This window comes from Acaromyces ingoldii, assembly GCF_003144295.1.
Source record: "Acaromyces ingoldii strain MCA 4198 unplaced genomic scaffold FA10scaffold_4, whole genome shotgun sequence".
Taxonomy (NCBI): domain Eukaryota; kingdom Fungi; phylum Basidiomycota; class Exobasidiomycetes; order Exobasidiales; family Cryptobasidiaceae; genus Acaromyces; species Acaromyces ingoldii.
This window is the reverse complement of record NW_020290250.1, coordinates 1122085-1147958: the sequence shown is the minus strand read 5'-3', so window position 1 is coordinate 1147958 and position 25874 is coordinate 1122085. Positions and strand designations below refer to the sequence as shown.

The following is a 25874-nucleotide window of genomic DNA, read 5'->3' as shown; positions in this document are numbered from 1 at the left end:
CCGCCGCCGCTGCGCCGGTCATGACCGTCGGTGATGCTGATGATGATGATGATGCTGACGACGAGTGGAGCAAGGAGCGAGCAGCAAGCAGTCGCGACGAGGGCGCGGTGGCGGACGTCGAGGCCTCGCGCAGGAGCTGGCGGGCCAGGTTGCGCGTGTACTGCATCGTCGTGGCGTGGTTGTGGATGATCATGCAAAGCAACACGGAGCGCAGGGCAGTGTAAGTGGGCCTTGCGGAGAGAGTGGCGTCGGGTGGACCTTTCGTGGAAGAAAAAGAAGAATGCAGGCCTTCCAAAGGCGAAGGAGGCGCAAAATTGCAACGGTCACGTGGGCTGTGCCAAGAGGCCTTGACGGCGCATGGCCGCGACGGGTATTCTTTGGCTTGAGACGAGGGTAGCAGCCGCTCACCGCGATCGCCTCTGGGGTTGCGTTGTTGTCCAAAGGAATAGAATGCCCACCCTCGCAATGGTGGCCATCGCCATCGCCATCAGTGGTGATACCACGTGTCGATCCACGCACGGGCTTTTCCCGTGATTTATTTTTCCTTTTTCGCCGGGCTTGAGAAGATCCAAGGAGAAGAAGTCATTCTTTCACCTCAAGCTCACCAAAGCAAGATGAACACCATGGGCGGCCGCCAGTTGGCGCGATCATTGAGGCTTGTCACGAGGTTGCGGCCGCTTCATACGAGCATTGTGCGCCATGAAGCGCAGCGAAAGCCTGCCATTGGCTCGATTGCGCAGCTCCGCAAGCTCGTCCCGGGCACCTCCATGATCAAGGCCCGCGAGGCACTGACGGCCACCTGGCCCTCTGACGCCGCGTCCGAGGACGTGCAAGCCGCCGTGGCGTGGCTCGAGTCCGATCGACGGGCCAGCGGTGCCAAAAAGGCGGAGAAGGTGGCCGACCGACAGGCAAAGGAGGGTGCCATGGGCGTGTGCGTCCTCAGCGATGGCGCGCCAAACTACTCGGGCGAGGCCAAGGCGCCCGCCCAGTTTACGCCATTGGCCCAGGCGGGCCTCGTGGAACTCAACTGCGAGACAGATTTTGTGGCGAGAAACGAGCTCTTTGGCCAGCTCCTGGCCGATCTCGCACACACGGCCGCCCTCTTCCCCTCGCTCGCCAACGTTCCAAACAGTGAGGCAGCAGCAGCAGCACCGCGGCTCCTTGACATTCCCGTCGAGGAGTTCCTGGAATTCCCTCTCCTTGCCTCATCGCCCCACTCGTCCTCGCCTTCCACCTCCAGCCCCTCGGCCGATGCCGCTGCCGCTCCAAAGACGGTACGGTCGGCCATCGTCGACATTATTGCTCGCGTAGGAGAGCGGATCCACCTGGCCCGCGCGTCGACGCTCGTCAGCGCGCCGCCGCCGTCTCCGCTTGCGCCGCGGCGTTCGTCGCCCGACTCGCCGAGCCCCGCGTGGTTCGTCGCGAGCGCATTCACTCATGGCGCCGCGGCTTCAACATCTTCTTCGTCGACGGCGGCGTCCTTCGGCGAGCTGCGGCCGGGCTACACGCTGTCCTCGGGCAAGGTCGCCAGCCTGCTCATCACGCGCTTCGACCGGTCCGACGAGACGAAGCGGACCGACGAGGCGAGCCTGCGCTCGATGCGCGGCCTCGCCAGGTCCTTGGCGAGGCAGTCCGCAGGCATGCCCACCCGATCCGTGCGGGGAGACGAGGAGACGGCGCTGTATGCGCAGCCGTTTTTGATGAGGCTCAATGCCGCCAAACTCGAGGGCGAGGAAGACGAGGCGGCCGCCGCCGGGGGGTCAGACGAGCCGCCCAGCGTCGAGGCCAGCTTGGAAAAGTGGGCAAGCGTCTGGGCTAGAGGTCAGGCAGCACGTTCAGGGGATCCTGCTGTCCAGGTCCTCGACCTTCGACGGTGGGGGGTGGGAGAGGGAGAGGAGCAGCGATAGTAGTGTTGCAGCAAATACTTGTTCAAAGGATAGATGCAGACTATTGAGATAGATTTGAAAACCCCCTCTAGAGGCTTTACTCGCTAGAGTTGCTGTCTACATTGCCGCTTCGAAGGACAAGCCAGCCGCAGCCCCTTCGGCGATGTTCTGGCCCAGTGCAGCGCCCGCATCGACGCCCTGCCTCGCGAGCGACTCGATGCTGAGGCCAGCAGGGAGCTCAGTGCCGCCCGAGAGGGGCAGGGTGCCCACGCGCCAGCCGGCAAAGAGAATGGTGCAGCCAATGACAAACACGACTATGGCCAAATCGTTGACGAAGCTGTCGACGAGGGGTAAATAGGAAGCCAGTGTCCGGAGAAGGAGGCGCAGCTGAGGGTGGGGCAGGTAGTTGCTGATCTTCAACAGCAAGCCTGGGGGTTGCGGTCGAGACTGGCGTGAACGTCGCTGTGTCAGTACATCCTCCCGTTCGATGGAACAGCACAGCCATGCTTACCCTCTGCAGCATGATGCGGGAGCTCTGGAGGGCGAGCTCGAGCGTGATGAAGAGCCAAAAGACGGGCTGTGTCTAAGTCAGCCACGGTATGTGCTGAGAGAGAGAGAGGCTCATAGAAGACTCACAATTCCATGGATGGGCAGCCCGAAGCTCTCTGGGTCAAAGTACCTGGCTTCCCAGTGCGCCGGCCTCTCGTACCCCAGTCTTGCCCATCGATGCAGGGTGCTCATGTGCGCAAACTTCTCCACGATGCCCGCCTCGTCTTCGGGAACGACGTGCTCGGCGAGCGCGGGGCCGGTCTTGATGGCATTGTAGACGAGGGCAAAGCCAAAGCCGATGAACACGAAAACACGGAGCAGGTTGAAGAGCCGGTCGACAAAGTGCGGTCCAGACGCTTGATCGGCCGGCTGCTGAGAGGGAGGCGTACCCATGCCCATCCCAGGAGGGAAGGGGAAATTCATGTCCGGACCGGCGCCTGGCGCTCCGGGCCCAGGTTGGCCGCCAGCACCCATGGCCTGTTGCATAGCCTGGATCATCCCTTGCAGATCTTGGGGCATCCCCTCGCCACTGCCTCCGAAGAAAGAGGGCATTTGCTGTTGCTGCTGCGCCGCCATCATCGAAGCGCTTGGCTTCGAGATGTCAATGTCGTCCGGGTCATCTGTGTCTGTCCTTGCTGTAGCTCGTTCAATGAGCGGATCATCGTCCCTTCCTGGGGCCTCATCGAGCGGGTCTCTGATCGCCGCCTGGCCTCCAAGTGGTTTGGGCTTGTCGGCGTAGAGAACCTCGGCCTCGCCTCCTCGGCCCGTCTTTGTGATCCTCGCAAGCCGGTCTGTGCCCGAACCCAAAATTCTCGCTTTCCGCGCTTCTCGCCGAGCCTTGGCTGCCTCGCTGGCCGCATCCGACGAGCTGCTTGCCTCTGCCATCCTCGATTGGCTTGTGCTCGAGAAGGAGCCGCCCAAGAAACGAGAACGAGAGGCTTTCGGGAAGAAGAGTGGAGCTGGCGTCGCGCCGACACGTGCGCGTCACGCACACGTGGAGATTCTCGTCTCAGAGCCGCCCTTTTGACAATCGCCCCGGAGGTCGCCGTCTTCTGCGCGCTCTCATTCGCTCGTTCTCCTCTTCCACTGTTCGTCACCCATTCGCCATGAACGCTCGTTTCGTCGCTCGTCCTCTTGCCAGCGCTAGCCGCTCGCTGGCTGCTCGTCAGCTCGCCCAGCCCGTTGCCCGCCGTTTCGCTTCGAGCGAGGCCATGGGCCAGGAGCTTGTTCATGAGAGGGACCACGCCAAGGACCATGCCGGAAGTGAGCACGATTGTCCTACAATGTTGACCTTGACACTTATTCCCTCTCCTCTCTTTTCCTTTTCGTTTTCACAGAGAGCGCCGACATGTGGCGCAAGGTTTCGGTCTACGGCTGCATCCCATTCGGTATGTTGTTGTTGTCCGCTCTGCCATCTCGTTCTCGTTGACTTTTGCTGACTCCGTCGACGTGGACAGCCATCGTCATGGGCGTTTATATCTACCAGATCGAAGCGGCCCACATTCACCACCGTGTGAGTACCTGCTTGCCTGCTCCCGCCCGACCACAGAAAGAGGAGAAACAACAAGCTGACCTTTCGCGCAGGACCACGAGATTGCTGAGAACGGAGGCGAGCTGCCCGAGACAACCAAGTACGAGTACAACGACATTCGCAAGAAGGTGAGAGCTCTGTCATACTCGCCGCAGGCATCGACAGGATCGGAGGCTGACCGATTAACTCGCGAATCTCCAGCCTTTCCCCTGGCACAACAAGGACGAGGGCAAGGACAACTCGTTCTTCTTCAACCCCAAGGCTAACCGCGACGTGGGGATGTAAAGGAGTACCTTTCACTACCAGTGCCATGGGCAATCCATTCAGGGAATAGAAGCATTTTTGTGCTTTGGACTGCAGGTGCTACAGTATGCTGGACCCAGCTCACCAGCCCCAGGTGCCGGGACCACCCTTAAAGCCGCGGTCGCCGCCAGTGATCTCCGGCGTGATCCAAGAGCCATCTTGAATAGAAAGATCCTGAAGCTTAGCTCGCGTGCAGCAAAGAGAGGCTTGATGATGGGACACACTCACAGAAGTCGCCTTCCTGTGCCGCCACCTCGTCCTCATCAACGTACTGCAGAAGAGCGCTCAATGAACAAAGCCGACTCTAGACCGGCGAAAGGAAATACTCACGCATTTCCAATGCCCCACCTTGGCAGCATCTGTGCCACTGGAGGCATAGAAGCACATGTAGTCTTTGATCTTTGCAAAGCCAGGCGTGGGCGAAGGATAGGACCAAATCTTTGCCTTGACGAGAGGTGTGCTTGCTTGCGTCGGCTTCAAGTCGTGGTAGAGAGCCTGGCCTTTCCATTCACACCACGTTCTCCGAGCTGCACTCGGAGCGAGAAGCGCCTGGTTGACATCGCTAGGTGGGAAGTAGTACTGACGGGTCGCAAAATGTCTGCATGAGCGTGACCTCAGCTTTCAAAGAGAGAAGCGGACCCACTCACAGTCGGAGGATGGGAGGTCTCGAGCACACGGTAGCCCTGCGTCGTGTCCGCCACCACCGTCTCCGAGTGATCGGGTGCCCTCCAGACAACACGTAATCGGGCTGTCGTGGGCTGGAGCGCAGGTGGTCTTGGATAGTTCCAGACCTGTCGTGGCAATTGTACCGCTCAGCGGACCATTCCGCCCTGCAAAGACGCCTGCACGCCAACTCACGCTTTCCACGGGTCTTGGTGGCATGCTCTCTTCTCGGCTCTTGCCACTTTGTGACTCTTCAAATTTGTCCAAGACACCGCCGCCGACCACTGGTCTCAAGCAAGTCTTACACCGGTCTCGAAGCTGATGCCGAGGAGATCGTTTGTGGAGAAGGCCAAGGACAACGGGAACAGTGGCTTGCCAAATCTTTGATCTAGACTGAACCGCCTCCTCCCCTAGCCCCTCGGCTTTCAGATTTCGCCTTTCCATAACCTTGCTTGAAATTGAAAAGGGCAAAATCGAAATTGTAAATGTCCGCGTGCAGGGGTGTTGTGCCTGAGGTTCTAGCCCGAGCGGGTGCATGTTTAGGCAAGCAGACTGTCAAAGCCAATTCCTGACGTATACGTGCGGTCTTTGAGGGCAGTAGAACCACTACTACACTTACCCTACTCTACTGATTTGCCTTGTTTAAAACCGCGCTGCTCGCCGAGCGAGGCTGATGCGAGCGTATCTTCAACTCTCACCGCCAACCCCGCTCCCTCGGATTCTCGCTCAATTGGCCGTTCCTCGGGAGAATCTAGATCAGGTCTAGGTACTGCGACGATTATAGGGGCAGGAGCCATCTCTAATTCAAATACGCTCTCCATCTCCCTCTCCTCCACGCGTTGTGCCGCCTCACGCCACTGCCGCTCATTGGATTGGAGCAGTCTCCGCTTGCTACATCACTCGCGGCACATCGCTCTCTAGCACTCAAAGATCAGATCAACAAGCGATCAAAGGAACCTATCTGCTGGCTCGTCTCTAGTCTGATCGAAGTGCGAGAAGTACGACTACTATTAGGTAAGGGCCCTCTGCTGCGACTTGATACCGGGGGGCCCGAAGTGAAACTCATCCTTTCTTAATCCGTTTTCGGGCTACTAGCGTGCAGATAGCACGATTGAGTCGCCGCTCGACACGAGCTTGCGACAGCGACAACGACGGACCACGACAACGACGATGAATGCGCCCATGATCGAAGTGGACGCGAGTGGCGTTCCGCTCGCCCCTCTGAGCAGCAATAAGGCGAGCACCGAGATTAGCGTGCCCACAGTTGGCAACAGTGTGCAGCCAGGGTCGAGGAAGAGCATCACGATCCCAAAGGATAAAGTCAGGCTCGACGTTCTGCTCGTCACTGGGCAACGCCACTTTTTTGATTTCGAGCCCAACGCGAGCGCAAAGGCGGTCCGCGAGCACATCTGGAGCAACTGGCCTGAAGGTGAGCAGCGAGTCTCCTTCCTACCTACCAAAGTAGAGCACACGTTGAAGGTGGCAAACCCTTGCTTGTTGAACAGACTGGCCATCCCGGGCGGCAGCTTCGTCGGCCTTCAAGGTCCTTCACCTTGGCCACATTCTTGACGACAAGACGACATTGTCAACAGCACCGGGCGCGGGGGACAAGGAAGCGGCCAATTCGCGGCGGATGAGCATCGGGAAAACGACAGTGGTGCATCTTCTCGTAAGGCAGCAGCCTTTGCAGGACGCTGGCGATGGTGAGCCAACACATCCTGATGTCTTGAAGAGGTGCCCAGGGAGACTGACCTACCGAGGGAAATAGGTGATTCGATCAAGAAGAGGAAGAAGAAAGGCGATAGAGAAGCGACCGAAGAGGACGACGAATTACAGGACGTACAAACGGGGTGTCGCTGCGTCATCTGCTAGGTGCCCCGTGCGCCCATCACCATCATCACTATATCCAGACCCGTCATCTCGTCATTTTTGGTCGTCAGCGCCTATACAATCGTCACCCTTCAGCACAATTTTCCTCCCTTTCATTCGTCTGCCTTAGTCTCGAGGCACCTGTGTGTGCATGCCAACGTCATTCGCCACTCCCCCCTTCTCTACTGCTAAGCATGCCTTGTCTCAACTCGTGTATTACCTAGTCACATTTGCCAACCTCAACTTGTCTTTTTTTTGTTCCACCCTTACTCGACACATTCTAAAGAGCCAACGTGACCAGCCATCTTTGAATGGCCTCCCGCCTGGCTGTCTTTCCCATCTGAGGTCGCACTGATTAAGCAATCGCCACCTTGTTGAGCCGTTGCTGCAAATCAGCATCTGTACAGTCTTCCATACCTTCAATCTTGTCGTGCCGACGAATTAGGGCTCCGTCAACAGCCAAGCTCACCGCATAAAGCGTTGGTCTGTCATCTTTCTCTGGCGGTCTGTGTCGTCACAATTGGCAAATCGTTTGCTCGCCACAGCTTCATTACACATCCGCTCCCGGCTGCGCAGCGACCCCTGACAGCACAAATCAACTTGGGCGCCGTCCCCCCATTGCTCTTTGTATCATCCACGGACGGTAGATCGCTCTAGGATCAGAGACAGAAGAGAAGCAGGCCCGCCACCGTACTGTCTACAACGCACAAGCGTTCTTCGACATAGTGGATCCGACCTCATTTAAAAAATCGCCTTGGTGGCGGATGCGACTCAGTGTGCCCCTTTTGCTCTTTAGCTCGAGGAACATTACCTCCATCGGCTGTCCTTTGCTGCAGAGTGCGAGCTTCGAACTCACAGAAGGCGCTGGGCCCGACCCATGTTCTCGGCTACAACAGTTGAACGAGCCGTATGTTTCGTGTGCGAGGAAGAGCTTGATTGTGAGGGGCCTCGATCGACCACGCGAGACCCTGCCGTTTATTTTAAAATGACTTGCAGTAAAGTCGAGCTAAAGAAAGCCCATTCGAAGCAACAAGGTGTGAGAGACACAGAGAGGGAGCGAGCGATCGAGGCCGTCAAACCTCTTGATTTCCCAACCTGTCGTTCCCTTCCATACCCATCCACGCAGGCGACGGTCATCTTTTCGTATCTCCCGCTCCCTTATCCACACTGGGACTGCGAGAGACCATTCGACCACTGAACACGAGGTGGAAAGCAAGCTCTCGGTACAAGGCTTCCCGGTCTTTTCTTTTTCCTTTTGATTTTCCCCCCCTCCCCTTTCCCTCCATCGTTCGCTTTCCTTCATTCCCCGCGGTACCTCATACCGCAGGACAGACGGAACGCAGGAAAAGGGCGTGTGCGTCCGTCTTTAGCCTCACCCTTTCATCCTCTTCGCCACTTCGGCACAAACCGACGGCACACCTCATCATCCCTCTTCACAAGCAGGGGACTCGCGCTCTAACGCTTGTTTCTAGGCTCGTCGCCGTGAACATCTTGGGCCGCAGCTCCAATCTGCATTAGATCGGCAGGGAAAGTGATTGTCATAGCCAAGACTGCTTCACGAGCAAGGTGCGCCCGCCAATCCAGCTCCGTCAGCCCAGCAGCCCAACCCAGCACATCTCTGGCGGGAGCAGCATCGACTAGGGCGACGACTTGCAACCTGACAAGTCTCGGTTGCAGTGCCACCGCCCGTACACGACAGTACAGCATCCTTAACGTCAAACATTCTCGCACGACACCCCACGGGCACCCGAAACTAGGGCTGCCTGCCTCATTGGCTCTGCTCCGGCCACTGGCGCGTCGCATCCCTTTCCTCCTGCGGACCGTTGCACTTTCTGTTTTCGTTTTATTTTATTTTTCTGCGCTCGCCTTCGCCTCTCGACATCCAGCGATCTTCACATAACGACTTGCGACAGGGCCATAAGCGTAAATTCAAAAAAGACGGGCGGAGGAGGAGGAGGAGGAAATTAGTCGATTGTCCCCTCCCCAGCACTGCACCGATTCCCACCCTTTTGGAATTCGCTCAACTACCACGGGCAAGACTACAGAGTCTACTCCACGGTGGCGACCTTAGCCTCGGCTTCTAACGACAGTGGCCCTGGAAAGTCGACGAGGAGGGCGTCGTGGCCCCGGTTTCAATTTCCGCACGCCACGCGATTGCGTCCCGGGCGGAACCTTTTCCCCTAGCTAGGCAGGGCGAGGCAAAACAGAGATCCCCTCGCCGTAACGTTTCGGTTTCTTTTTGCCAGGCCTGGCTTCCTTTCTACCGTCCAATTGTCGATCTTTGCCTCTGTACGCTAGAACTTCCCCTCCTTGTTAGTTTCCCTCTTTTCGGTCCCCTTCCCTTTCTTTTCTCCTCCGCATCGCATCCACTCCTCTTTTGCGAGGCGGGGGAGCTTCCAGCGACCCTCTTTCTTTTAAAAGAAAAGAGGCAGCGACGGGGGCTCGTCCAGTTCTTGGGCGTCATTCTTGTTTCACTCCCCCTTCACTACCGTAGCTACCACCCGTTGCATCGTCGTTCCGTCCAGCTGGTCGCCACTCCTGCCTTCACCCCTCGCCATCCGGGTGGTGAAAGGGCTCGACAATGGCTGCGGTTGCGACTTCGGCGACGAGCTCCGCCCTGATTAAGTCGGGCCAGGCAGGGGCCAATCGACCATCAGCACCGAACGTCACCAGGGTGGCGATTCGCGACTCGAAGACGATTGGCATCAATGGTGGGCTCCCTCTTGCTTTCTTCATCCACAGTCTTCCTTGCTCACCATCTCCATTTAGACCACATCTACATCTCGTCGCACTGGACGGCAGGGCCGGGTGAGCCTTATACTATTGCGCGTGTCATGGAGTTTGTTACCGCTTCCTCCTCGCGCAATGGCGCCGCTCCCCTAGCCAGCTCATCGGGCACGCTGCAGGTGCGAGCCAACGTCTATGCACGGCCTCGTGACATCTCGCACCGAGTGGGCAACGACTCGCGTCTCCTCTTTGCCACGATGCACTCCGACGTCTTTGCTCTTGAGTGTGTCCGAGGGCTCTGCGTCGTCCGACACCGCGACCTCATCGGTGATGCTCCCGACGTCTCGGCGTGGAAAAAGAAGGAAGACCACTTTTACTACACTCAGCTCTTTGATCGTTACCTTCATCGATACTACGATGTCATCCCTACCGACAAGGTCAAGAATGCCCCGCAAGAGGTCCTCATCACGCTTCGGAATCGCTACAGCTTCGTCGCGGCCGAGGTCGGCATGACGGCGGACCTCTGTGATTCCCTTCGAGGCTGTGCCACCTGCCACCGTTGGGCTGCCAGGTAGGTTGGCCTATCCTGTTTCTCTAAAAGAAGATGGACAAAAGCTAACCGAACATGAACAAACAGCACGGAATCGGTTCGCTGCGATATCTGCAAAAAGTTCTTTCATATGCGGTGTCTCAATCCTCCGCTCATCTCCAAGCCAGCAAAGGGCTACAGCTGGACCTGCGCACCGTGTTCTCGGAGGCACGAGCAGGATGTTACCCTTGGTGGAGGCAGCACCGCAGGCTCCTCTTCCCCCTTGTATGGCAGCGATACCTCGTCAGATACGGGTAGCTTTGCCCGGCTACCTGGCAGCGTCCGAGGCGGGGCAGCCAATGGTTTAGGGTCTGCACCTGGCCGAGGCAGGGGGAGGGGCGCCTTCAAGGGCATGGGCAGATTCTCGCACTTGAACGCAGGCGAAGATGGCGGCAGCTCGGATCGGTCACGGGAGTCCACGCCTACAGCCAGTGGTCTGACCCTCGAGCCAAGGACGATCGATGACGAACGAGGGACACGTTGCTTCAATCATTGGCCCTACCGATACTTTGGTCAGCATACCGATGCCCTCGACGTGCTGGATCCTCATGATTCCGCCTATCCAAGGGCAACGACGAGGCTAGGTCCCAAATTCCAACTCAACATCATCCCCTGGGAAGATCAGCTGGCTCTCGGCATTGGCGTTCGCAGCGATAAGATGCTAAGCGCCATCAGCAGCGGGCTCGAGTCTCACGAAGGAACTGGCGGGGTGGGGACGCCCACCGATGAAGCAGCAATCCCCCAAATCCAGCCTGCACCGGCACCCACGAGGGGCAGAGGGAGAGGTAGGGGCCGAGGTCGTGGCCGAGGAGGTCGACCGTCTCTACAACAACAGCAGCAACATGATGGTGCGACGAGTAGCCGCGCTGAAACTCCTGTTGGCACCCCGTCCTTGTCCACCGTCGGCCTGCCTGCGGTACTGGATGGATCTTCGCCATTGGACATAGACCAAGAGAAGCTGTGGGATAGAGGAACAGACGAGACTGCCGAGCCCCAATTTCTGCCCAGCATTGGAAAGGAGAAGCTCGTCGAAAAGTATATGAAGATGTGCAAACAACACCTTCATCAGCACGCGACCCTCGTCTCCTTCCTCGATCGCGCCCTGATGCTCCTTGTCAAACATCAAAGCAACCCTGCCGCAGCGCTGAGCGAGCTGTCTTCGAGCTCAAATGAGGACTTTGAGATTGCGCTCTGGACTCCCAAGGAGGTGCGACAGTTCGAAAAGGCAGTGGCTGAGCACGGCTCCAGGCTCAAGCTCCTCAAGAAGGCTGTGCCCACAAAGACGTCAGCTCAGCTTATACGGCGCTTCTACCAGTGGAAGTGCGACCGCATGCAAGAGGTTCTCGACGCGGAGCAAAAAGCGCGAGAAGAAGAATCGGCGGGAGACTCTAAAGCGGGCACAGCTGGCGGCAACAGCAGCGAACTTACGCGTGTCAGGCCGAATCCGGCTTCGCGAGCCGTATCTCCGTCAGCATCCATCTACGGCGACGAAGACGAGGCACCATACCCTGGTGCAAAGACGTGCAAGATGTGCTCGACAGTATCGTCGGCCATCTGGTACAAAGCGCCCTTGCCGTGGCACAATCGCGTCCTCTGCATCAACTGCGGCATCTTTTGGCGCAAATATGCGGCCGAAAACTCAAACCAGGAACTCATTGCTACGTCTACCAAGCGGACAGCCGCTCCAACGGCTGCTGATGCCGCCCTCGGCGTCGCTCCACCAGTCAAGTCCGCCAAGCTTACCAGGAGTGGATCGGTCCGAGGCGCAGCAGGTTCGTCTGCCACCAGCACGCCTCCACCACAAGCCTCGGCAGGAGCAGCGTCGTCGTCGGCCTCGTCGGCCTCAAGACTGGACCCAATCAAGTGTGTTCTCTGTCGAAGGCTGGAGCCGAAGAAGAAGCTGGCCCAGTGTCGCCAATGCTCACTCAGCGTGCATCAAGGTGAGAAATGCTTACGCTGCTATCTTTGTGTTTCCCCATTCTGGAGTTATTGATTTGACACTCTGCCTTCCGTCATCAGGCTGCTACGGTCTTACCGAAGAGGAACTGGCCCTCGAGGTGTGGCAATGCGAAGCCTGCTCTAACGAAAAGACGCTCGATGCATCTTTGAATCCCTGCTGCATTCTCTGCCCTCCTCCAAAGCCCATTCCACTCTCCGTCGCTTCCAGCAATGTGTCGTTGCAGCCGGAGAAGTCTTCGGCGCGCGTCGGTCGGAAGAGCACCAACAATACTCCTATGCTTTCGTCGGCGGCGACAGGACCGGCGGGCGCTCCGCTGAGTGTCATGGAAGCTGTGAAACCGACAGAATGCAACAATTGGACTCACGTGGTCTGCGCGCTCTTTATGCCCGACATCGTTCTTACGGAGCCAGAGCGGATGAAGACGGTCGAAGGGGCAGGCAACTTGCCGCTTTGGCGCTACCAAGCGATGTGCGACCTCTGCCACGAACAATCGGGCGGCGCCTGTGTGACGTGCAATGAGCCATCGTGCAAGCGAGCCTTCCATGTCTCGTGCGCCTGGCAGGCTGCCAATTTTGTCCTTGGCTTCGACATCCAGCCTGTCAAGAGCAGCAGAAGGGACACTGTCCCCACCGCAAGCTTCAGGGGGGAGAGCGGCCACATGTCGGCGGTGGTGTATTGCAACTTGCATCGCGATGTTGGGAAGAACAAGGGGCTACACGACTGGGCCGACATCGATTCGACCACCGGTCTGACGGCAGCGCAGACCTACGCAACGACGCACAAGTCTGTCTCGAACGACCGAGCCGTCAGCACGGGCCTGTCTGCTTCGATAAGCGGCGCGGCAGGTGTTACTTCTTCTCTCTCGGCTTCAGCGGGGGCCCAATCGTCATTGACGACGCCATCGACGAACGCTCAAACATCCTCCTCCACGTCTTTGTCCGAACAGACTTACGGACTCTTGCGACGCGCGAAGAGACTTGATCTAGCCCTTAATCAGCTTCAGCAGAGCCAACAGGGTGTGCCTTTGCAGAGCTACATGCGGGGCTCTTCCTCCAACAAACGCCTCTCGTCCTCCTTCATTAATGCTTCTATATCAGCCACACCTGCTCCTCCGACTGTGGCCATCAGCGGGCAACAAATGACGCTGCTGCACAACCTGAACGATGCAAATGCCAACACCGCCTCATCGATCCATCTCCTTGGCGCAAATGCAGGCGCGGCGGGTCCGAAGTGTTGCGCACGATGCCAGTCGCGCTTCTCGCCCTTCTGGTTCGGTGTTCCTGCCGATGCTCGCGAGCTAGACGAGGAGGAGCAGGAGCAGGGAGAGGAAAGGGATTGGCTAAAGGCTGTCAAGGAAGAGGCAGCGGCGTCTACCGTCTTGTGCCTCCGATGCAGGCATGCCGTCGTTCCACCTCTGCAATAAGCAAGCTGATTATCGCCTTTATTGGAGCCGTTGCTTATTTTTCTGTTTGTGTATTCCTCATTGTCCTTGTACCCTCTTCCATCTCATCAACGCTCAATTCATGATCCCTCAGCTCCTGCCCGATCTGGCTCGTCTTGCTTCTAGTCTTCACCGGCGACTTAGAGCACGTTCTCTAATCAGACACTTGTGATTCTCATCAACCATGAAGTCGAGGGAGGAAGAACAGAAAGAGGAGAGCGGTAAGAGAATACATCCTTCGAAACGATTATGAGGTGAGATGAGAAGTGGAAAAATAGTGAAGAGAGAGAGAGAGGGGAGCAGGGGAATGTGGGAGAAGGGAGGATGGATGTACACATGAAGGCCGCTATTCGTCGTCGTCGTCGTCCATGGCTTCTTCCTTCTTTGGCCTGCCTCTTCCCTTCATGCTCAGCTTGATTTTGGGCCTGCTGCTGCTCTGAACGACGGGCGCCGCAGGCTGCTCCTCTTCATCATCCTGATCCTGTTCGTCTTCTTCGCCCGTGCCATTGCCCTCGTTGTCTGCACCGGGCAATCCGCTGTTTCTCGCCACGGCGTCGTACATGCCGTCAAATGCGTTCATGAGCTCGATTGCGTCGTTGTATACCCACGATCCCTCCTGGTTGTACGTCTTTGCGTTTGCAATCATCAACGCAAAGTCGTCACGGCAGGCCGACACGCTCCTGTACGTCCGATTGTCGATCCTCCGTCGGATCTGGCGCATGCAAATCGGTCGCTGGATGATGACGTGGTAGTCAGGGTACTCTGACTTTTTGGGAATATCCATGAATAGATCCGTCCTCTTCCGTGGCGGACTGCCATCCGAGTACTCTTCATAGCAGTTCTCCACTGCTCGGTAGCATTGCAGCAGGACGTCGTGGATCCGCTCTCGGGTATCGTCGCCTCCCTTCTTTTGGCGCTTTCCGCCCATTGCGCCACCACTCCCTCGCCGCGAGTCGCCGCCATAGGAGTCATTGTCTTCTGGTGAAGGCGACTCGACGAACTGGGAATGTCGCTTCCTCTTCCGTCCACCGCCACCACCCGGTGCTGGTGAGGCCGCCTCGGGCGTCTCGGTAGCTCGAGCAGAATTCTTACCTCGAGCTCCGTGCTTGGACTTTTTGGTCGGCTCCGGAGTTCCCTGCTCAGACGTGTCTCCGCTCTGATTCGCCTGCTGCACCTGCTTGAGCCTCCGCTTCTCTGCCCGCTCCCTTTTCTTCTCCACAACGTCGGCAATGTCGACGTCATCGTCCTCAAGGGCACGCAAGAATTGCTCCTCGGTAAGACCGTCATCGTAATGAACGACGTTGCGTCTCCGAGCGACAGGCGTCTCCTCAACGACGTCTTCCATGACGCTGACTGCTTCAAAGTCTTGCTGGTAGAGCGACGGAAGTTCGCTTTCCTGAATCAACCTCTCGGGCGCCTTGCCCTTCCAGCCTCGAGCGCGCCATTCTGCCTCGTCCTTTTCTTCGCGATCCTTGTCCAACTTCTTGAAAATGTCGAGCTCATCGTCAGCGCGAGCAAGGAGCTGATTGAGCTCGTCGTCGTTGAAGTCGCCTTCCTCGTCGTCTTCCTCCTCCGTGTCAGCTTCGAGCATGGCTCGCAGCAGGTCTTCTCGTTCGGCGGCCGTTGCCTGGTTATCGAATTTACCAGCCTGAATAACCTTGCCGTCGATCTCGAGCTTGCCTCGCGCTCGTTCCAGGATCGTCTCCTCGACCGACTTGGACGTGACCAGACGCAAAATTCTAACCTCCATCTTTTGACCAATACGGTGTGCACGATCTTGGGCCTGCAAATCCTGATGCGGATTCCAGTCCGAGTCGTAGATGATGACGGTGTCGGCAGTCTGCAGGTTGAGACCTAGACCACCGGCCCTCGTCGAGAGAATGAAGATGTCAATGTCCGAGCCCGGCGCATTGAAGGCTGTCAGAAGGTGCGATCGATCTTCAGGCTTGGTACCACCATCGAGACGAAGGTACTTGAAGCCACGGAAGCGAAGGAAGTCCTCCATGATGTCCATGATGGCCGTCATCTGGAAGAAGATGAGGACTCTGTGCCCGGTCGCCTTGAGCTTGGGCAGGATTCTGTCCAATAGCTCAAATTTGCCCGAAACGCGGAACAGGTCGGGTCCGTTTTCCTTTGTCGGATTAATGGCCAGCTCGACCTGCTCGAAGACGTACGGGTGGTTGCAAATCTTTCGCAACTGCATAATGGCATTCTGCAGGCCACGGATGCCCTTGCTCTTCGTTCCTCCAATGGCAGTGTCGTCTCCGGCAAGTAGCATCTTGTGATTCTTCATCTGCTGGTAGAGCTTCCTCTGCAGGCTGCTCATCTTGCATTTTATGACCTTTTCCACCTTGTCGGGAAGCTCCGATTCGACGTCCTTCTTGAGACGACGCAGCAAGAATGGGCGGAGAACCTTGTGAAGACGTTTGATGATGAGCAGCGCTTCTTCTTCGTTGAGCTGCATGCTACCATCGCTTGCACCCGTGTTGGCAAATGGTGTGTTGAACCATTCATCGAATGACTTGACGGAATTGAAGATCTTGGGCAGCACAAAGTTGAGCAAAGCCCAGAGCTCGGGCAGATTGTTTTGCAGGGGGGTACCAGTGAGCAAAAGACGATAACGGCTCGTGTAATGCTGGGTGAGCGTGAGCGTGAGTTTCGACTGAGTATTCTTCATTCGATGTCCCTCGTCGATGATCATGTGGGTCCACTTGATTTTGCCGAGCAAGTGCTTGTCCTTGATGATGTACTCGTACGTCGTGAGGAGGCAATCGTAGTTGCCCATTCTGATGATGTGCGCGAGATTTTTGCGCACATTTGGCACACCCTTGTAGACAACCGTTGTGACTGACGGAGCCCATTTCTCGAATTCGTTGACCCAATTGGTGAGCGTCGAGAGGGGAACAATGACGAGGTAAGGGCCGCGCTGCTTCTTGGTCTCGATGAGGAACGTGATGAGAGAGATTGTCTGGATCGTCTTTCCTAGACCCATCTCGTCGGCCAGAATACCGTTGAGTCGGTTGTTGTAGAGCGAAACCATCCACTGGAGACCTTTGATCTGGTACTCTTTGAGCGTTCCGCCCACGAGAATTCCAGGCTGGGCGGTAATACGCTCGGTGATACGATGGGCAACGGAATAGTAGTCGACCTTTCCCTTGTCCTCGTTTGGATCGTCTTGGCGTTGTGCACCGAACATGGTTTCGTCGACCGCGACGCCCACCTCTTGATTCGCCTTTTCCGCAGCGAGGTCTTCGGCTGAGGGCTGAGCGATACCTGCGCGCTCGGCAGCGATGGCGTCGGCATGGACATCGTCATTCTGCTGGGCCTGCACAGCCTGCGCCAAATTGTCGAGGTAGGCGTCCGTCTGACGGATGAGGTGGGTGATGCGCGTGTCCTTTGCCGTGTCAATCAGCTTAAGATAGGCCTCTTCATCGTCTGCCTTTAGCGCGTTGAGCCTCTCCTTTGCGATTCTCTCGATCCGCTTCTGCTCTTCTCTCTCCACGTCGGCGTGCAATCTCATCACCAATTTGCCCATCTTCTGAATTGTGTTCTGCTGGTGGGCCTTGTGCGCAGCCATGAGTTCGCGACCGTGGTTGCAGATGGTGTTGAGGTAGTCGACGTGGTTCTGCCTTGCTCGCTTCTCTCGATCGACCCGCTGCTTACGCTCGAGCTGCTCTGTGATTCGCGCGTCGCGCAAAGTCTGCTTCTTGAATCTTCGGAACGCGGTCCGATCCAATGCCAATGTCGTAGCCTGAGCCATGCCCTTGGTGACCGACTCGCGCAAAGCTCTCTGCATCGGCAGGAGCTGTAGCGACTTGAGCTCGATGAGAGCCCTAAGCTTGGCATTGTCGCCCTGTTGTCCCTGGAGAGCATCTCCGAACGGATCAAAGTCCTCCTTTCCCTCCTGCTCGTGCTCTTTGCCCTTCAGGGTGGGCCGCTGCGACATGGTAGAGGGGAAGCTCTCCAGCTCCCTGATCCGCTGTTGAATCCGGGTGTTCACGAAACGATCGCGCTCTTGCAACAACATGTGGGCATCCAAGCCAGCAGGCATGAGACTGGGAACCAACAAGCGTTGCGCCTTGCTCTCAGTGAAATCGCCAGGGCCCATCGAAGGCTTGGAAAGGTAGGTGAACGGATGTCGGAAGGCATTGTAGGGATAGATGGAACTTGTCGGATCTTCCTTTGGCGAAGATGGCCTAGGAATGTCTTCGCCTGGCCCGGTCGCTTTCCCTTGGCCGGACCCTGCCCTGTCCATCATGGCCTCAGCGGCCCTGTGCGAGTCGAAACCCGCCTGAGCAACTTTTCCAGCAGCTCCTAGCGCTTCTGCATCAGCATCGAGCTGACTCTTGATATCATCGATGGCCTTGTCAGGATTGAGAAGAGCAGATCTGATGTGATCCGGGATCGGCTTGTTGCGCGCCAGGAGCTTGAATGCGATGATCTGCGTCTTGAGAGAAGACAGTTGCTCCGACGTGAAAGTGGATGTCGCCGTCGTCGACATACCGCTGGCATCCGTCGATGGCCTAGAGGCTTCCACGCCATTTGCGGCGGGCGCGCTGATGCCATTGGACGTCGCTGCAGCAGAGACAGGAGGAACAGGTGCTGCCGATGAAATAGCTGAGTCGGGAGCAGGCACGGTCGCCGGCAAGGAAGCCAAGGAAGTAGAAGGCGTCTTTGCGTCTCCGTTTGCGTGCTGGGGACTGGACGAAGATCGTGCTGTGATCGTGGTCCGCGTCAGCACAAACGTAGTTCATGGAAGCTGGACAGATGAATTCTCACCTTGTTGTTGCTGCTGCCGCCATGCCTGCATCTGCTGAAAGTATCTGAAGGCATTCATGAGGTTGGCGTATTCTACGTTGTTCTGCTCATTCTGCCCAGCCGCCTGCAGGCTCTTCATTCTCTGTCGTTGGAAAGAGATTAGTAATGCTCATTGCCGTATTGAGAGGGGCAGCTTGACGACTCACAGTAATCATTTGAGTCAGCTTCTCCTTGTTCATGCTCAGGAGAAAGGGCATGAGGTGCGGAGGGATGGACAAGACGCCTGCGCTCGGTTGCGTTGGAGCCTGACTGCTGCCAGCAACCGCACCGGCGGAGGCAGCAGCCCCTGATTCACCGGCGCCATTTGACGTCGTGGTGGATGGACCAGCAGCGCCATTTTGGGCCGGCGCGCTTGACGACGAAGGTACGGGCGCCGTCGCAGCTGACATTTCTTCCAAAGTAGCTATCCTGTCGACCTCTGCCAGAGATCGCGTTACAGGCACGCGTTCGTCGGGCGAATTAAAGGGCGCTTGCTTGGCTGCGTCCTCAACCTTCTTGATCACGTCGCGTCGTTGCTGCTGCTGTCGTCTCGCCCGCGACTCGACTGCAGCAGAATGAGAAGACCTCTTCTCAAATCGTCAAGTTGGAACAGCGGGTCGGCGGACCAGACACGTCGACGAAAGGAGAGGGAGAGAGGGCCCTATGAAAAACGGAGAGAGCCTTGCTGTCGTGGATGGGAGTGGTGAGAGATGGCCAGCGGTGAGGCAGCCTAAGCGGATGGATCCGTATGTGACTTCGCTTTGCTGGCTTGCGACCGTGTCCACGCCGTACAGCCTGCGCGGATGCCGTGTCGCAGTCGGACGTCCGTCTATCTCTCGCTCCTGGTCTATGGATGGATCTGTCACCGCGTAGGATCCCTACGTGTTGCTCTTTTTTTTCACCTGCGTGGCTCCCAATTTGGCGACGGTTGCGAAAACAGTGAAGCGCAACGTGCCGTGGCGTGTTTCGATAAGCCTGCGCTTTGCCTGGCCAGTGACAAAGGTCGATCGGGTCCCTTTTTCGGGTTTTTTTTCCACCCTCTGACCTTTTCGCAAAAAGCGGTGGGACGAGATTGTGCATTGCTGTGGCCGACCTCGGTTGGAGATGGGGTGCCCGAAAATGCCACGTGTCAGGAGGAATTTTTCTCTATCTCTTCTATCTTTCAATAGAACAAAGGGTCGCTGCTCATTTGAATCTATTTTCGTATTGATCACGGAAAGCGACCCGGGTGAGCTCAGCGGGATCAGCTGCTCCTTAGCGTCATGCTGGGGCAGTGGCCGGCATGCTGGTGGGTGCAATTGACCGTAGATTGTCTGATGCCTCTTTCCCTATTAAGAAGAGGTGCGCTGGTCTCACCACTTTCTGTCGCCCTCAATCGACCCAATCTGTAGCCACTCGAGGAGGAGTAAGGACACCGCCTTCCGTCCGCCGTGGCCCGTCCCTCCAGCAAATGGCGAGCCCGACGCGCTCCACCTGAAATTTCGAGGAAAGTAAGAAAAGAACGCTTTCGCAATGGCGCTCGATGCAGTCCTGCTCGATGTTTTGAAGCGCCACTGCTCGGCCCTGGGCGACACGTTCACCGCCCAGGGGGGCTCCAAGGTGCTCTGCCGACCATCGAATCGAGTCGTGTTTGCCAAGACGGGTCGTGCAGATCAGGTGCTGGGCGAGGCAGAATCACTCGACGCCATGTATCGCGCCTCACAAGCTGCAGGTCACAAGGAGACGCTCATTCCCACAATTCACGCCTTTGGCAAGACACAAGACGGTTCCAGAGGCTTTCTCGTGACGGACTACAAGGACCTTCAGTCGTCATTGGGCAAGCAAGCTCAGCGAACGTTGGGCAGAAAGTTGGCGGAGATGCACCGGCACGGTACGTCGGACAATGGCATGTACGGGTTCAGCAGGCCGACACACTGCGGCGAAACGGTGAGTCAACTCGGGCCTAATACCTCCGCTGGGTCTCGATCCTGCCTCTCGCCCCAAGTCGTGCACCTCCGTCCCTTTACCTTTCTTTTTTCTCCTCTTGTTGCCCTGCGTTTGCTGGGGGAAAGGGGCTTTGGTTTACGCCCGCCTCTCCCTCCTCTACGGACATGAGACAAGCGGGGTAGGAAATTGTGTCTATTCTGAGAAGAGAAGGAGGATATCCGTGGCACGGCGATGAGCCAAACGAGAGGCGGTGAAGGCCTGTCCTTTGCTTCTCGGTGCTCTGATGGACGAGACCTGTCAAGGTCAAATCCGGCATGACAACCAAAGACAGGAAGGAGCGCGTCTCATATACGCCCTTAAATTCGGCCCAGGCGCTTTCGCGTCCTTGGCAGGAGGCGGCTGGCAGACTGAATTGAGCGGCGACCGCGCCCACACAACAGCTTCCACCTTTGTTGTGTGGGTGTGGGAGAGACCTTTGCGCCCTTCCGCGGTGGCGATCCAATTCACCTCACTATTTTCTTTTTTTTTCCTCCCTCGCCCTGATTTCCACTCCTGGGTGGAAGCCGCGTGCCTATTCGTTAGCCCACACTCTGGTCCGTCTGGAGGGGAGGAAGAGGAGGCCAGGAAGAGGGACGTTGTTGCGAAAAGTGGTCGAGCGGGGCAAGCGGAGTGCATAGATGTTTGCCGCTTCCTCCTTCGTTGGGCTCGAGTGTGAGCCGCAGGCGAGGCGAGACGGCACATCCTTGTCCACGGCGCTCATCTTGTCCCGCCCTCTCTGTCGTCCTTGTGCATCTCCATTCGCGTCCGTTTGCGCCAGGCTGCGCAAACACAAGGCGCTCATTGTCTCTGCCTAGAGCACCCGTGCGCGCGCCCACTGACAGAGTGGGCGGGGAGCAGCGCAAGCCTCTATTGCTGCTCATCAACGAAGTCGGTCTTGGAGGCGACGTGTGTGCGACCACCCATCCTGGCATCTCCTACGCCGTGCCATTTCGACGCCCGCTTTCACATTCGCTTCATCCCCCCTCCTCCTCTTTCTATCCTGTGCCTCCGTGTGCGTGTACGGGACAAAAGGCGGCTCACACAATCCTCTCTCATCTTCCATCATATCGCCCCTATCCTTTCCATACTCTCGTCTTGCCATGATACAGGAGCAAGACAATACCTGGACTGCCTCGTGGCCCGAATTCTGGGCCGATCGTCGCATCGGCGATTTGGTCCGTCGCTCAGGAGACGCCGAGCTCGCCAAGCTCGAGGTTCAACTTAGAGAAAAGTGAGTTCCTATATCTGTTCGGTTCGGTTCGATTCGATGAGCAGTAACAGTAGCAGCAGAGTGTGAAGCATGACATGCTGACACCGCATCCCTCTTGCAAACTCAGGGTGTATCCATTGATCTTTAACGACGAGGCGATGCGCAGCGTTCGACCCTCAATCATCCATGGTGACCTCTGGAGCGGCAATTCGGGCACTGACCACGACACAGGCGAGCCCATCATTTTCGACCCCTCCTCGAGCTACTCGCACAACGAAGCCGAGCTTGGCATCATGCGGATGTTTGGTGGCTATTCTTCAGACTTCTTTGACAGCTACCACGAAGTGGTGAGCGAGACCTTTGAGAAGCTCGCTAGGCACACGATGCTCACCTCTACCACCTCCTCCTTTGCAGATGCCCAAGGCGCAGCCATACTACGCAGAGCGCATCGAGATGTACGAGGCGTACCATCATCTCAACCACTTTGTCATCTTTGGCGGCTCCTACAAGTCGGGCACCGTCAGGATCTTCAAGAAGCTCATCGCATGGGCCGAAAAGGAAGGCAAGAAGAACGGTGGCGGCGGCGGTGGTGGAGGTTCGGGTGGCGGTGGAGGGGATGAGGATGGTGGCAGTTCGGGTGGGCATGGTGGGCCTCGCGGTCTCAGGGGTGGCGGTGCCTCTTCGTCCGAGAGCAAGCAGCACAACACCCAAAGCATTCTCGCTGGTGCACACCATCTCGGCCATCCACCTCCTCCGGGACCAGGCGCATCGGGCACATCGATGCTAGCCTCTCTCGCCCCGCTCCACCAAGCTGAGGCATCGACAAATATCGCAGACCAGTGCAAGACGAAGCTGCCGCCGTCGCCCTCCCAGGTCGCCGACTTCTTCTCGCAGATGGCATGCTACATCTGGTTCAGCAATGGCCACCCGCTGTCGTCTATGCCTGTCACACCGTCAAAGAGCCCCAACACCGCCTATGTGCCCCTGCAATCGTCGCCCTTGGCTCCTCGCCATGGGGCCCACCCTTATGCTTCTCGACCTCAGCGCACCCACACGAAGCATACAAGCTACGGTGGTCCTTCGCATCACCCATCCTATGCCGCTTCTAACGATCTATCGCGCGCCGTGGAGGAGCACCTGAGGTCTCTGGGCAAGCCTCGCGACCCTACGCTACGTCGTCTGCAGCCTCGCAGTCGTTTTCTGCGCTTCACCCGCGAACTTCTCGCCACTACGCAAGTTTCCAATTCAGTGATTCTCTTGGCCTTGTGAGCGTCAATCTTTCTCTCTCCTTTTCCACTTCCCATCTCCCCTGCGCGACACAGAAGGCTCCTTCCTTCGATCCGACGCTTTAGTCGATGTCCAGTAGGCTACTCCTTCTCCTCTCCTCCCTGTTCTCATCTTCAAGCTCTTGTTCTGCCATTCTGACGCTTTCGATCCCCACACCTCTCTCCGGTTTAGAATCTACATCATTCGACTCAAGAGTGGTCACCCTGGCCTGCAAGGCCGAGATGGCAGCGAGTTCCGGCTGGCTGTTTCGTCGTTGATGTTGGCCAACAAGGTAAATTGACCGCTTATCGAGCTGTTCAATGTTAGTCGCTGACCTCTGTTCGTGTCAAGATCCTCGATGACAACACCTATCTTAACAAGACCTGGGCCGAGATCTCGGGCCTCCCTCTCATCGAGCTCGGCAAGGCGGAGCTGGAGTTTTGGCTTGGGCTCAAGATGAGGCTACACGTCACCACTGACGAGTACCAGGCCGGTCTTCAAGAGCTGGAGACACTGGCTGAGCACCGTAGTCAAGCGGTGCGAGAGCGTGATGCTTCGATGAGAAGGGCTGCTCAGCAGCAGCAGGCGAACATGGCACCATATCTCTCCCACCAGCCGTCGATGTCATTTCCCGACATTTTGGCACAGCAACACACCGTTCGTCGCTCGTTGGGCAATATACATGCGCATCACTTCTCGCCAGCGTCGATGGGTACGGCTTTCCCAAGCTCTCCCGAGGGCTTGCGCTCAGCCATTCCCTTTCATGAGCCTGGAGCTTACCCGTACGCTACGTCGCCTGTGGCAGCCCAGCCCCACTTTCATCTCCCTCCGCCGAGCCCACTGTCACAGATCGGTCCTTCGAACGAGTCCTTCGCAAACTTTGCTGGTGCTTCAGACTTTGCGTACTCTACCCCTGCCACGTCGGAGCACAGCATCAACCAGCTCGACGGTACATCAGGATTGGAAAGCACTTGGCAACCGACAGGAATTGCCTCGGCCCAGCTTCAACCGCTCTCGATCAGTCATGAGCCCTGGGGCACGACGCCTCCGAGGACAGCCCACTCTGCCAGCGTGCAATTCGACGGCTCACGTTCTTCGCATACATCAAGCTCCTTCAGTGGACTTAAGCGAGACTTTGAGAGGACAAGCCTGGGAGCAGGATCGCCGGTCGAGTCAAGCAGGACGAACAAGCGCTTTGCCGCTGAGCCCAGCGCCGCCGATGATCTCCATCACTACCGCATCTCTTCCTCGCTCTCGCGCCAATCGCATTCTCCTACCGACAATCGGGGTGCCCATCGCCACTACCGTCATGGCTCGCGCGAGCGCTTCCAGTCGATGCAGCATCACCGCTTGTCGGTCTCGCCTACTGCCTCGAGGCTGTCGAGCGTCTCTTATCAAGCATCGCCGTTGGTCGGTAACGCTGCGACGTCAGCTCGGCAAATTCCGCTTAACGACAGTGCAACTCATACAAATGGCTACCATTCTGCCTTCCAGACCGCTCTTACTCCCGATTTTCTGGCTCAGCCCTTGGACACCATACAGCACCAGCGAAGCGGGCCTTTGCAGTACTACAGCTTGGCTGCTGGACAGCCTTATGGTGTCATTGGAAGCTACATGCCGCCCGAGCTGCCATACCAAATGCAGTCAATGAGCGCAGGCTACCAATTGGACCGGCCCATCGCCGGAGCCCGGAGGGCAAGCAACGCTGGTTTCACCGCAGCTGCCAATGCTGCTGCCAGTGCTGCTGCTGCTGCAACCAACAATGGCGGCGGCTCGGCGTACAGCTCGAGCTACAACGACAGTCTGCTTTCGAGCGGACGTCTTCAGGTCCCCGAGCGCCCAGCAATCCACCAACAGCCGAGTGCACCGGCGCAACTATCTGCCCCACCGCTTGGCATTGCCAGCGATGCGATTAAGACTGATCGCTACACTGTCGACAACAGGCAAGTGCCATACAACGGTACCGCTCCCTTTGTCAGCGATGCGCACGCCTGGCCCCTCACGCACACCTCGTCCAACTTCCTCTATCCCCACCACTTTGCCCATTGAACCGTTTCCTCTTTCACATGTTCCTTTAAAAGCAAGCTTCTCGTCCACCGGCCCATCTTCACGCATCCATCATCAAGGCGAACATCAACTACTCACTCAATCTCAGATGACTTACCATGTACTTGTAATTAGACATCACCTCACCAATACATTTGGCTCTGCACAGTCGCAAGCTCCCCCCACTCTCTCGCTTCTTCTGTGTTCCTAGGCTATGCCCTCATTGGATCGCACTGACCTCGACCTGAGCATTCGACTGGGATATCAATCTGCCTCGTCTGTCTGGAAATGTGTGATTGCTGGTAGCACGATACGGCATGAACAGAGCTTTCTTGTTCGTCTTGAGTGCTTCAGTGATGGCCCTCTTCGTGTCCGTGCCCATGATCATCGTGGCCATGGTGTCCATCCCATGGGTGCTTCAACCCCTGCTCGCAGACAGAGACCCACCATCAGCGCTGCATCCTGACGCTTGCCAACCAAATACCTTGGCAGCCTGAGGTCCTGCACACTCACCAACAAGACAGCGCCGTCCTGCTTTGCGCGGTACAGAATCCAGAACACCATGGTCCCACCGAGCAGCTTGGCGCCGAGCCGATGCCGGAGCGCAGGCGGGTGAGGGTGGAAGCCATTCACCGGTCGGTACCAGCGCGAGCTGCCGGACGAAGGGCTTGGTTGGCCGGGTCCTGCCATTGTGTCGATCGCGGGATGGTACTGCACCTGCTTCCAGACGAAGGTATGGTAAGCTGGGGAGGAAACTCGTGCGAGGAAGGGCGGAAATGGGGAGGCTACTTACGGGGATCTCTCGAGGTTGCAGCCCGTTGCACGAGAAAGAATGGTCTACGATTGCTACTTCCAACGACGACGAATGAGTGAAGTCAGGTTAGCGATGCGAGCCACGTGGTATGCAGTGTGTGTCTCTTGTCTCCCACGTGGTTGCCGATGCTCACTCTTTCTTGATGGTGACGACGACATCCCGGACGCTGCTCAGCATTTTTGGATCGGATCACATTTAAAAGGGTCCGATCACCTCCGAGCGAGCGAGCTGAGACTTTGACTTTGAACCACCATCACT

At 57.3% G+C, this 25874-nt stretch overlaps 11 protein-coding genes across 11 annotated transcripts; 6 read left to right on the top strand and 5 right to left on the bottom strand.

The window, feature by feature from the left end:
• Positions 1-710: 710 nt before the first annotated feature.
• Positions 711-1889, top strand: FA10DRAFT_216040 (hypothetical protein; the record flags this gene model as incomplete). Its single annotated transcript, XM_025518499.1, has 1 exon — positions 711-1889. A coding segment is annotated over one exon (1179 nt), but the record flags the coding sequence as incomplete, so codon positions are not given.
• Positions 1890-1913: 24 nt separating this feature from the next.
• FA10DRAFT_267920 (hypothetical protein) lies at positions 1914-3372 on the bottom strand. The gene is made up of 3 exons (XM_025522099.1): positions 2523-3372; positions 2398-2463; positions 1914-2333 (listed from the first exon to the last, which is right to left on the bottom strand). The coding sequence occupies exons 1-3, from the start codon at positions 3318-3320 to the stop codon at positions 2004-2006; spliced, it is 1194 nt and encodes a 397-aa protein (XP_025376542.1). The 5' UTR covers positions 3321-3372; the 3' UTR covers positions 1914-2003.
• Positions 3373-3521: 149 nt separating this feature from the next.
• On the top strand, positions 3522-4536 carry FA10DRAFT_267919 (hypothetical protein). The gene is made up of 5 exons (XM_025522098.1): positions 3522-3698; positions 3773-3823; positions 3893-3948; positions 4020-4094; positions 4168-4536. The coding sequence occupies exons 1-5, from the start codon at positions 3542-3544 to the stop codon at positions 4249-4251; spliced, it is 423 nt and encodes a 140-aa protein (XP_025376541.1). The 5' UTR covers positions 3522-3541; the 3' UTR covers positions 4252-4536.
• FA10DRAFT_142337 (DUF427-domain-containing protein) lies at positions 4225-5754 on the bottom strand. The gene is made up of 6 exons (XM_025518048.1): positions 5552-5754; positions 5128-5442; positions 4917-5060; positions 4618-4848; positions 4498-4540; positions 4225-4427 (listed from the first exon to the last, which is right to left on the bottom strand). Exons 2-6 carry the CDS (start codon positions 5374-5376, stop codon positions 4351-4353), a joined length of 744 nt encoding a protein of 247 aa, XP_025376540.1. The 5' UTR covers positions 5377-5442; positions 5552-5754; the 3' UTR covers positions 4225-4350.
• Positions 5755-6102: 348 nt separating this feature from the next.
• Positions 6103-6804, top strand: FA10DRAFT_261175 (hypothetical protein; the record flags this gene model as incomplete). The annotated part of the gene is made up of 3 exons (XM_025520063.1): positions 6103-6361; positions 6438-6635; positions 6701-6804. The coding sequence occupies 3 exons, from the start codon at positions 6103-6105 to the stop codon at positions 6802-6804; spliced, it is 561 nt and encodes a 186-aa protein (XP_025376539.1).
• A 2578-nt stretch (positions 6805-9382) lies between these two features.
• FA10DRAFT_287218 (hypothetical protein) lies at positions 9383-13500 on the top strand (the record flags this gene model as incomplete). The annotated part of the gene is made up of 4 exons (XM_025524129.1): positions 9383-9512; positions 9571-10099; positions 10166-12057; positions 12137-13500. The coding sequence occupies 4 exons, from the start codon at positions 9383-9385 to the stop codon at positions 13498-13500; spliced, it is 3915 nt and encodes a 1304-aa protein (XP_025376538.1).
• A 137-nt stretch (positions 13501-13637) lies between these two features.
• FA10DRAFT_142314 (hypothetical protein) lies at positions 13638-18815 on the bottom strand. The gene is made up of 3 exons (XM_025518047.1): positions 18483-18815; positions 18298-18418; positions 13638-18234 (listed from the first exon to the last, which is right to left on the bottom strand). The coding sequence occupies exons 1-3, from the start codon at positions 18723-18725 to the stop codon at positions 13865-13867; spliced, it is 4734 nt and encodes a 1577-aa protein (XP_025376537.1). The 5' UTR covers positions 18726-18815; the 3' UTR covers positions 13638-13864.
• Positions 18816-19496, bottom strand: FA10DRAFT_142313 (hypothetical protein). The gene has a single exon (XM_025518046.1). It carries the CDS (start codon positions 19393-19395, stop codon positions 18907-18909), a length of 489 nt encoding a protein of 162 aa, XP_025376536.1. The 5' UTR covers positions 19396-19496; the 3' UTR covers positions 18816-18906.
• A 331-nt stretch (positions 19497-19827) lies between these two features.
• FA10DRAFT_231808 (Ketosamine-3-kinase) lies at positions 19828-22051 on the top strand (the record flags this gene model as incomplete). The annotated part of the gene is made up of 4 exons (XM_025518873.1): positions 19828-20241; positions 21390-21511; positions 21618-21837; positions 21905-22051. Coding segments are annotated over 4 exons (903 nt in total), but the record flags the coding sequence as incomplete, so codon positions are not given.
• On the top strand, positions 21899-24996 carry FA10DRAFT_141961 (hypothetical protein). The gene is made up of 5 exons (XM_025518044.1): positions 21899-22033; positions 22132-22755; positions 22949-23048; positions 23108-24166; positions 24251-24996. The coding sequence occupies exons 2-5, from the start codon at positions 22271-22273 to the stop codon at positions 24803-24805; spliced, it is 2199 nt and encodes a 732-aa protein (XP_025376534.1). The 5' UTR covers positions 21899-22033; positions 22132-22270; the 3' UTR covers positions 24806-24996.
• On the bottom strand, positions 24911-25492 carry FA10DRAFT_302686 (hypothetical protein; the record flags this gene model as incomplete). Its single annotated transcript, XM_025525157.1, has 2 exons — positions 24911-25227; positions 25316-25492. 2 exons carry the CDS (start codon positions 25490-25492, stop codon positions 25153-25155), a joined length of 252 nt encoding a protein of 83 aa, XP_025376533.1. The 3' UTR covers positions 24911-25152.
• Between the last annotated feature and the right edge of the window lie 382 nt (positions 25493-25874).